Source organism: Palaemon carinicauda, chromosome 27, assembly GCF_036898095.1.
Source record: "Palaemon carinicauda isolate YSFRI2023 chromosome 27, ASM3689809v2, whole genome shotgun sequence".
Lineage (NCBI taxonomy): Eukaryota > Metazoa > Arthropoda > Malacostraca > Decapoda > Palaemonidae > Palaemon > Palaemon carinicauda.
In genome coordinates, this window is record NC_090751.1 from 11,469,001 (window position 1) to 11,480,342 (window position 11,342).

The following is an 11,342-nucleotide window of genomic DNA, read 5'->3' on the forward strand; positions in this document are numbered from 1 at the left end:
TAAATGAAACCCTTTTAAGAGCATCAGCTACACTTTAACCATAGATATCCTAGTGAAATTATGATGCCAGACTAATACTTTAATTATGGTTATACAGTATATAACTTTATTTCTATTGTCAGCCTCTAAATATGAATATAAGACTAATTGCTCTTCCCTAGAATTTGACTGATCCTTTTAATTATAGACTATCAGATATAGTTTTCCTAATATAATTTGATGGGATATGGTGTCCATATAACCCTTCATTAGTTGTCTCTGTTAGTTTAGTAATGATTTGAAGGTTTTACATATTAGAACACCAGTATTTGTGTTAGATAGTATGCATATTGTTTAATGAATTTAGATTTGTATTTTTTGTACAGTATTTATAAGTTTTCATTAATTATTTATCCATAGTTATTTATATGAAATATTTTAAGGAAATATCGCTGTATAGTTTTATTTATTTTGAAATGTCACATACCTCTAATCCTCTTTCCATAGTCTTCTCTCGTCTTTTGATTCTTAGCTTCTAAAAACTAGTTATTATAAACTATTAGACATTTTGGTATAACACAAAATTAGTGATTGTTGATTAACAGACAGTAAAGACTAGGATTGGAAAAGAAAGGGATTCTGTTATTTATTGTTATTTATGGCAAATTATAACTTTATTTTTTCTTAGGGTCATATAAAGTTTACGAATTAAGAGTTGCAGTTGCCATAATCAATGCATTGCAACATAGTCATGATTCAGAAAACAAGGTCGTTGGGTGGAAGTTCAGTAGTAATCTGCGTCTTTTATAGTTCATTAATATAAAGTATGATGCAACAGCTAAAGCAAAAGCTATGGAATAATTATCAAAGCCCAACATTGAACAAAATCTTAGAACAGTAAACCTTTATGTTAGAAGCAGCAGTATTCTATATATCCTATACTTCTTTCCACTTCAAAGTAGAAACTAACACTTGGCATGTTTGAGAAGCTACTACAAATTCATTAAAACAACAGTTATGATTTCTCGATATCTGTAGTTATTTGTATATTTTGATTTCCATTTTTCCTTTATGATTAAATTTCTTCTTTTAGAGATAATAGCTTATGTAATAGTGAGTCCAAGGTTATTGTAGTTGTGGTTTTCTTTGCATTCTTTGCCAAAATTATTTTTCTCACTTTACTAAAACCTCACTGTTATCTTTTCCCCATTTTTATTCTCCTACTGTATTCGTAAGATAAGACGTGATATTAGCCTATTAGTGGCACATGATTTTGTATTTTGTATCATTTATCTGTTCTTTCCTAGATTAGTATTAGACTTGGATTCTCAGTTCTGCATGTCATTTTTTAAACAAGAATTGTGATTCACATTATGGAGAGCATTTTGCAGACATCTGATGATTTGTATGGCATTTGGAAATTTTGTCTCTTAAGTTAATACCTTTTACTAAAGATAAGGATTGTACTTTAAGAACTGGAAATTAAATGAAATTGTTAATGATAGAAGCAGAGCACATAGATAAATTGTCCCCCCTCCTGCAATATTTCATAACCTTTGCTTGTACTGTAATGTAAGGGTAGAAGGAAAGTCTGTGGATATACCTTTTACTATTGGCATTCAGCAATCAAATGTATCTTATACTGTTTCAGCTTAATAACCAAATGTATCCCAACTTGCTGCAACTTAATGAACACATGTATTTTACACTTCTCTGCTTAATGCATAGTTATCCCAGATCTTGTGCTTTTTACCTTTTTGCACAGATATGTATTCCACACTGTGTCAGCTTTGCAGATGGTTCTAATTAATTGTTGAAATTTAAATTTAACTAGTGCAACACAGGAGTACAAATAGGGAAACCTTTTCCAATAAAAAGAAGTAACATTTCCAAATGGTTCTTGAACAAGCGCTTTTTGATATTCACATATTATTAAAGAGTTACTTACACTTTATACTGTAGTTTGTATTATATTTCCTGAGGAAAAAGCACATAGGTGAAGATTTGAACCAGCTTGGAATTTGAGTTGAAAGGGAAAAAGAAAGAATACATTTTAGATAACTAATTCATGTTTCATCCCATGAAGGAGATATTGATCATGAATAATGAGTATGATATGACTAAACAGTACTGTATACCACTGTGGCTTTGAAAATGTTCTACCCAAATACAGTACTGTATATGGGATCTCATATTATTGGAAATTGAAGAAACCAGATAATGAAAATACCCTAACTCTGTAGTAGAGGTGGTATGAGGGACATACATGTTGCATCGCCTTGAAAGTTCTCAGTGTTGAGGCCTTATATTAATTGTGTGAAGGATTTACGTAATGAAAATTTTTACATTCTATTATGTAGAATGTCAAAAACGTGAAAAGGAAAAAATCTTATCACGTTACAAAACAAAATCTTGCACTGGGCTTATATCCCTTAAATTGTTCATGGATAAGAATGTGTTAAGGAGGTTTAGCCATGTTGAGAGAATGGAAAGTGGCTGTCGGCTAAAGAAGGTGATGAATGCAAGAGTTGATGAGAGAATTACAAGAGGAAGGCCAATGTTTGGGTGGATGGATGGAGTAAAGAAAGCTCTGGGTGATAGAGGGATAGATGTGAGAGAGGCAAGAGAGCGTGCTAGAAATAGGAATGAATGGCGAGCGATTGTGACGCAGTTCTGATAGGCCCTGCTGCTTCCTTCGGTGCCTTGGATGACCGCGAAGGTAGCAGCAGTAGGGGATTCAGCGTTATGAAGCTTCATCTGAGGTGGATAACGGGGGAGGGTGGGCTGTGGCACGCTAGCAGTACCAGCCGAGCTCGGTTGAGTCTCTTGTCAGGCTGGGAGGAAGTGCCTTGGTATATGTTCATGGATATCACATTTGAAGGGTAGGTCGTACAACACTGAGGAATTTCCTGGTATCTGTTTGATTCCAGTTTATGGCTCTGTTTTTTATATCCATGTTTTGTCACTGATTTCTCTCCTCCTACCTGTTCAGCTTTCACTATATTGTGGTCCACTTTCATTACTCACTTAAAGGAAATATTTTCCCTACACTCTTAAGGAAATATCTCTCAGGATTGCCATAGAGGGTCTTGGAAGTATAGTTCACTGTTCTTTTTAAAGGAACATCATAATAATAATTTGTGAATGCTTAGAGGATAGTCTCAACTGCATAACCATGATGGTATAGCATAGTCCTATATTATGTGTAAAGTTTTAAGATTTCTTAGCTCCAAAATAGGGCATCATGATAGACCTACAGCAGAATATTGATGGTTTCACATCCTGTACTTTATCCTTCATCGGGTGTAGTGTACACTTATTTATCTCCCAAATGGAGCATGTACTTAGTGTTCATTGTGTGGCAATGCCTCTTCATATCTGAACTATCCATAATCTTACCCAATATTAAGTGGATTAGAAATATAGTTTTCGCTTGCATTTTGTAATTTTTAGTCTAAATAGTGCCGTAGAGGTACTAAAAGCTGTCCCTAAACCATCTTGCCTGATAGTTAATGCCTTGCTGCCGCCTGATTGGTAATGTCTCTGCCTGGTGTTTCCCAGTCGGGGCTTCGAGTCCCGCTCAGACTCGTTACTGCCATTAGTGTCTGCAATCTTATCATCCTTGTGAGCTAAGGTTAGGGGTTTGGGGGAGCCTATAGGTCTATCTGCTGAGTCATCAGCAACCACTGCCTGGCCCTCCCTGGTCCTAGCTTGGGTGGAGAGGAGGCTTGGGCGCTGATCATATAATATATGGTCACTCTTTAGGGCATTGTCCTGATTGCTAGAGCAATGTCACTGTCCCTTGCCTCTGCCATTCATGAGCGACCTTTAAAAAGATAATGGGAAAGGCCATCAGTGCACCCGATGTGGTGTTCTTTATGGGTTACTCAAAGGTCTTTTCAGCATTCCTTCAACCCCTAGCTACAATTGCTTTTTATCCTTTTACTTGCCATCATTCCTGTTTCTTACAATCTTTACTTCATAGTTGCAATTTGGTGCTGAAAGGCCTTATAGGCCTCAGCATCTGGCTATATAGTCCAAAATCATAAATCCATTCATTCTAACAGATCAAGTGTTGATCTTTCCAGACAATATGAAACTGGTATAAAGGGTATAGTAATTTGTTGAAATCTGTGGTACTGAATAATGACAGATTTTGTAGAAACATAAAAATGAGGACGAGTAAACATAATTCATAATCCTCAACCTTCACGTAAAAAGAATCCTTTCATCTTACAGTATTATGGTCTAGAAAATGTGATTCTTAGTTCTGGTTAGACTGCTGTCCTGCTATGATAGTGATGGTGATAATTTATATGTAAAATAATATCCAATATAAGATAGCTGGAAGGAAACATTGATTTAATATAGAACAGTGGAATGATTATCCAGTTCCTTTATAGTAGGAATGTTAAATCCTATTTATCATGTGTGTTCATGGTTAGATCCAAGAGTCTTAATGCATTATTTTCAACTTTTAATCATATTAATCCGATCTCCCTTGTTTTATTTGATTTTAATAGAAGTTTCATGAAAATTGATATCTTTTTAACATGGCTTTTTTCACTATATTAACCCATTAACCATAAACTACCTTTATACATCCTGTGCATCCAGAAAAATGTCAAAACAAATGTCTGATCTGACCAGCTGAATGTGATTATGCCTCATTTTATCATACGACTGCATCAAGTAAGCATTTTCTTTGCTACTCTTCGTCTAGCCGCTCTATCACCTGTGTATCAGCTATCACTTAACTTGAGCTGATCTTTCAAAGTTTTTTTTTCATTTATTCATTCCTCCATTCACTTCGCGCTTGTGATCCTGAATATAAAGTGTTTGTTGCTCGGAGGAACCCTGCCAAGGGTCACCTCTTTTTTTAAGTGCTTTGTTCTTGAAGGTTAATATACAGTGCTTTGTTTATAGCTTAGTGTATTTTTTCTCCGTATTACCATTTTTATTGTTTCACTTGCCATATTAGTGTTGTATTTGCACTTCATTTTATCTTTATTCTTTTATTTATTTTTTATTATTTAAATTTTTTTTGATAAACTTAGAATTCTCATTTGTCCCTCAGCCCTTACTCTTTGTATGGGCCTTAACTACTGTATTACTGGTTGTGTATGACAGTCTCTCCAGGTCATTAGGGGTAATGCATTGTCAAACTAAGCCCGAGGCTGTTTTAAACCTCTTGGATGCCTCCACATATGTGAGGCAATGCTAGGCACTGACTTTGCCATTATTTTTGATGCAGTAATAAGTATGCACCAAGTACAGTAATACATGTAGTGCATATGAGAACTGAATGTGCATCAGTAAATTTATTTTACAGATAAACTTGAAAGCAGACTGTTCAAATGCTGAGCACCAAAGGTAGTCATGTGGCAGTGTGCCTCATAAATTCTGTAGCAGGCTGAGTGGAGAATGCCACTCATTCCAGCTACCTTGAAGAAGCTCTCTCTTTCTATGCTTTCTACGTTTAGGGTCATCAACACTGCATAATCGGCTTCAGCAAGCATACCTTAATGTTGTGCTCCAACCTCTAATTGGGGAAGACTTGACTTCTCCATGAGCAATGTAGTCCTATGGTAGAATTTTAGCGAGAATCCTGGCAAGTCTAAGTTTATCCTTGTAGGGTTCTCATTTGTGCAATTGATGGACTGGCTGTGCTGGCAGTTTGAGATAGAGAAACTCCTTGTGGAATTTAGTAAGCAGATTGTATTAAGAAAGGGTAATACTCTTGACCAAGGGCTATGACTGTACGCTAGGTATATAGCCAGATCATGCGAGAATTTATGCTAGATGACAGAAGGCAGATACACCTTTTAAAGTTTTCAGTGCCCTTAGAGCTCTCCCCAATTTTGGCCTTCGCAGAATTAGTCAAGTTTCACAAGATCATAGGCAGAAGCTCTCTTCTTAGGAAGTCTTCAGTGTCAACAGAGGTCATTGCCAGAAATGTTCCTGTCTCATTCTCCTTCAGGTTGATCAGAGTTGTTTCATTTGAGTGAGGTTTTCCTGAAATGTTTCTACCTAAATTAAAAGAAGCCAGTTCCTTGCTTGCTCTTGGCGCTCGTGCGTCTGTCTGCTGAGGACATCTTCAGGGGACAGAAGATTGTCCACTCCTGGGGCAAGAGGTCCTTTCTAAAGGTGATGACAAGCTTATGCCTCATAGAAAACATTTAATGAGGAAAAAGAAGAAAGCTACTTATCATGATCTCTTAACTCTTCCCTTACAAACCCTCCAGATTGCAAAACTGTTCAGCAAGTACCTCTTTTTCTAATAAACAGTTTCCTGTATAAGGACAGGTTATCCAAGTCAGCCACGAGGGCAGCATTGTTTGTCAGGAGACCTCGCCATGTGGAATCCATCTCGTCCTTTTGACCTGGTTATTGTTGAGGGAACAAGCCTTGTCCTGGCTTTTGATTTCTCCCAGATAAATGCCCCAGTAAGTGCCCTCCATCCAGCAGCAACACAATGGGCCATCTACCCATAGGTTTCAGCAGTACTCAAGACCTTCCTTATGTCTCGGAAACTTTTCTCGCTTAGCCAGGAAATCTTCAGCTATAGGTTGCAGTTGTACAAGGAAAGCTGTGAATTTTCCAAATACATACTTCCCTTTCCCTGTAATCTTACATTTTTATCTGTTGCACCATCAAAGAAATGAGAGCAGCAGGTGTACTCACTGTGGTGAGTACTGGATTGGAGGAAATAAACCTTTCAAAGAGATATCGGGCATTGTTTACTTCATCTGGTACTAATGCACAATCACCCCACTGACTCTTATCTTAACCTATCTTGTGCCATACCTCTGGTGATAAGGTTCTTTTCCGTCTAGTGTAGGATTTATCTAGTTAGCCCTGCTTCAATTAATATTCAATCAAATTATGATTTTATCAAACAAGCAGCGTTGTTTTAATATTGCAGGAATATATTTTTCAATATACAAGCGTATTAATCAAAAGAAACTTTCACACCTTCCATCCTTGCACTTATTCTATTCTTGTTGGCAGTATGACTGAACAAAGTATAGTTGTTCAGCTTATCAGGTCAGACTTGAAAAAGCTGCATCATTTTCCTTTACTTTCTCCTGGATGCGACTGGATGGATAAAGGCAACTTATGATTAATATTTGTTTACTGAAAAATGTGTTCTTATAAAAACATAGCTTTTTAAAATTTCTGATTTAGTGTAAGATTATTTTTTATGTTTTTTTTTATTATTACTGCTCAGATGTTTATTTCATTATACTTCAACCACCTTAGAATTTGATTACTGTATTTGCTATTTTTTATCCCTGATCTTCAATTACGGTGACATTATTCAGTGAAGATTATGAACCTGGTATTTTAGTATGGAGAGAGTATCATTAAAATATACTCTATTTTTTTCTATACAGTAATTGCCTTACTCTATCCTTTTTGTGGTATTATTCTTTGTCACATGAGCTTATGATCTAGTTGTAGTTTTGACGATTACTTCCAGGTTATGAAGGCCTCTTCTAATTCCTCTTTCTATAAACAATGAAGAAAAATTTTAATTATTTTCTTGTTCTAAAGCTATTTGATTTGTTCATTATAGTATTCAATAGTTTTCCAGTTTGGGGAGCTGAGCCTTTTGTATTTATGAAAGGAAACATGAATCCAGTTGTGAGAAGCTTCTAACTTTAGAAATAAATCTTTTTTCCCTTGCACTGTAAATAATATTCAGTATAAAAACATTTTGGCCATATGCACTAAAATATGTTTATTGCAATCTTTTTATTTGAAGTTAAATCAAAGTTTAAAATGGAACACAGAAATGATTTCTTGTGATTTTCAATGATATTGGGTTTATGGTTTTTCATTTGAAAACTGTTATAAAATAAACTATATTGTTTACAACACATTCTATCCCACATTGCTTGAGTATTTACCTTTAGTTACTGATCAAATCTCTTCTCTTTTCCATCCTAACAGCATCGCCAACACTTGCAACTTCTGATAATGTGATTCACAATGATTTGCTGCGGGAATGTCAATCAACACCAGATGACCACGTGTCAAGGTAAGTGAAATTATCAACTGATGTTATCGAAAAGAAATGGTGACGAAAAACTTTATTATTTTCTCCAATACTGTAGTGGTAATTGAGACTGGTGATATTATTACGAAATTCTAAAAAGAAGCTAATGAATAGAAAATTCTGACATTTGTTGATAAGTGTTGTCTTAAAATGTTTCAAGATGTAAATCCCGTACACTTTGCGGTAAAGGTTGTACAGTATGGCAGTTCGTGTTGGATTGGTTTTAATTTATTTTCTAAGTACAGTACATTAACATGATGCTCCAATTAATGTATATGTAAAGGGAGGAGCCTTGTTCGTTTTTTTATGTCGCTTACCTTCCAAAATTGGGGGAAGTGCCCTGGTAACTAGATGATAAAGGGATTTCATATGTACTGTATTGTGCACACTGAATGGTTAACTCCTTAAATAACTTAACCCCTTAGTTCTGTGTATAGTTCCATATTGTTCAAGTTGGGAACCATTTATCATTGTGAATTCCTGTAAAAAGAATTCATATTTCTACTTGTAACCAAGCTTGTACATTACTTTAGTTCATTCATTAGATATTTTATTCATGTTAGGGGATTTTTTATATAAACGATAGAATGATATCTACTGATATCTAAAACTTTGAATTAAAGTTTTCAGTGTCTACTCCCATTAGAATGTAATTAAGTCTATTTCTTGAATAGTTTGAACTAATGAGTATTGCATTCACTAGTTTCGCTGCAGGTGTATTTTTGCGAGTCCAACCAAGTTTATTGTAAGATTTAAAGAAATTTAATGGTTTACTCCAGTATGAGCTGCTGCGATAGTTAAAATTGGTTTTCCTGGCTAGTAATCAATCCTCTTTGCTTTTAGATTGTGTCCTTTGTGTCCTCTTGCCATTGTTGTTTAACTGTTTCAGATTATTGTTTCCATATTGAATTTCTTTCTGGTTTTGAACAAATCATAGTAAGTTAGTCTACTACTGTGAAGCATAAAGAAAATGTACTAGAACTGAGGTCGTTTTTACAAATATAGAGAAAATTATTTTTATATTGCACAAGGAAAGAACAATATAAGACAAACATAAATGTTTTAAGAGGTGCTTGGTTGCATAGAGAAAAGGGAAAAACAGACTGGTTAAACAGTGTGCATATATCATTGCCAATAATTTAGATGTACTGTGTGGTAGGAGGAGGTAAGTCTGATAAGAACAACTGTTTATTAATGAAGTGATATACTGTATAGTCTACAAAGAAAGGTCTTGGATATTCATGAGCTTATGAATTACTACAAAGCAAGTCAATGCATTAACACTGTATGTGTAAAGGTGTTGAATTATGTGGTACAATGCTATGCGCTTGGGTAAAAGTGTATCAATTCTAGGTTTGTCTACATTGGGATTGAATTGGTAGAAATCTAGTTTGGGTAGTGCAACCAATTGGAACTGTAACAAGAGAGCATTATAAAGTGAAACTTGCATACAGTATTGGGTTGGAGGTAGTGTGTGTGTTCACAAAAAGTGAAACATATTCATTTCAATGAAGGTTTGAATAATTAGGAGAAAAACAATTAGACATTCATGGAAATTGTATTAAGGATACTGTACAGTATAGTATTTTTTTGTGAAATTACTTTTATATGTTGATACAGAAAAATAGGATGATACAAAACATTTAGAATTTTGCCAGAAAACTCTCCTGCTTTGAGGCTCCTCAAAGAATCTTTTTGGAGCCTTAGAATGAAATTTCATTGATTTTCAGTGTACCATAATTACATAGTTACATTCTTAACTTTCCCAGAATACAATTATTATTATTATTATTACTATCCAAGCTACAACCCTAGTTAGAAAAGCAAGATGCTATAAGCCCAAGGGCTCCAACAGGAAAAAATAGCATGGTTCCTTCCATGAGACCCTTCTTTAGTGTAATTTTCCTCTAAATAAAAAACTGTGTAATTTCCACTAACAAATATACAAATCAATTATGATAGGAAACAAATGTAAATCATAACTAATTTTTGGGAGGTATTAACTCAGTGTATTAAAGAATCTTAATTGGAAGATGCACAAGTGATGATTCTAACCGTAGTCTGTCAACTTCCCCAGTGTTAGAAAAAGGACTCCTCCTCTTTCTGTAATTTTACCTTAAACACAATATTCCAACAATACAAGAACAGAATATTTGAAACGTTTGGGAATAGTATTGTCATCTCTTTAGATATAGGAAGGCATGTTAATAGATTTTATTAAGCCTAAGAAATAATTTTTTGATTGATTGATTTATTTGAGGTTTTCTGGCATCCTGACATCTAAGGTCATTGGCGCCGAAATAATTTGTTGAAACTTCTCTCAATTCCAATTATTTAAGCCTACACAAAGGTTTTTTTTTATTCCTGTATGGAATATTGATCCAAAATTTACTCCTTTAAACCTCCAAAAATTTGAATCGAAAGTCATTCTCCCTTGTCAGTCGCACTGCCTTTACGGCTTTTGCAAATTCATTCTTGTCTTAAGGTAGTCATACAGTCTTTATTGTTAGTGATCTTTTGACTCGGTCTTCGTTGTTGGCGTTCTTTTGACTTGCAGTCGTCGTTGTTGTTCTTTTTTACTCAGTGTACATTGCAGATGTTCTTTTGACCCAGTGTGCATTTCTGGTGTTCTTTTGACCCAGTGTGCATTTCTGGTGTTCTTTTGACTCACTGTTCATAGCTGGTGTTCTTTTTTGACTTGGTGTTTATTGCTGATATCCTTTTGACTCTGGCTTCGTTGTTGGTGTTCTTTGAACAGAGGGAGGGACTCTGTAAAATTTTATTTGATTATAAGAGAGATAAAGAGAGGTGACTCACACTCAAGTGTTCTGGTCATTGTGTTATCACTGCTGTAGAACACCTGTGTTAAATTGTTTTACCAGGTAGTCATCTTTGGCACACTTACTCTTTCAACACACACACACACAGTATAATGGTTTGCCTTTTTTGGAAAGTTTGACAACAGTGTATCTCACATGATACACTGTATGCATTATTGTGGGGGTCTTTGTAGTATCCCTTAGGTCCTGGCAGCTTCACTTTTTACCCTTCTCCTTTATTATTGTTATTATTATTATTAGCTAAGCTACGACCCTAGTTGGAAAAGCAGGATACTATAAGCCCAAGGGCTCCAACAGAGAAAAATAGCCCAGTGAGGAAAGGAAATAAGTAAACTATATGAGAAGTTTTCCATCCATCTTGATATCCAACATTTGTCAAGAATAATCTGATTTGTTTTTAGCCTTCTCCATTATTATTGTTATTATTGTTACCAGCTAAACCACAACCCTAGTTGGAAAAG

General features: G+C 35.1%; 1 protein-coding gene across 8 annotated transcripts in view; it reads left to right on the plus strand.

Moving 5' to 3' along the window:
* Nucleotides 1–11,342, plus strand: part of dlg1 (discs large 1) — a 671,410-nt gene that overhangs the window by 477,546 nt on the left and 182,522 nt on the right. For all 8 annotated transcript variants that reach the window (XM_068350732.1, XM_068350731.1, XM_068350733.1 and 5 more), the window contains one exon: nucleotides 7,936–8,023. In XM_068350732.1, the coding sequence (XP_068206833.1) occupies nucleotides 7,936–8,023 (88 nt within the window). The remainder of the gene's footprint in view (nucleotides 1–7,935; nucleotides 8,024–11,342) is intronic.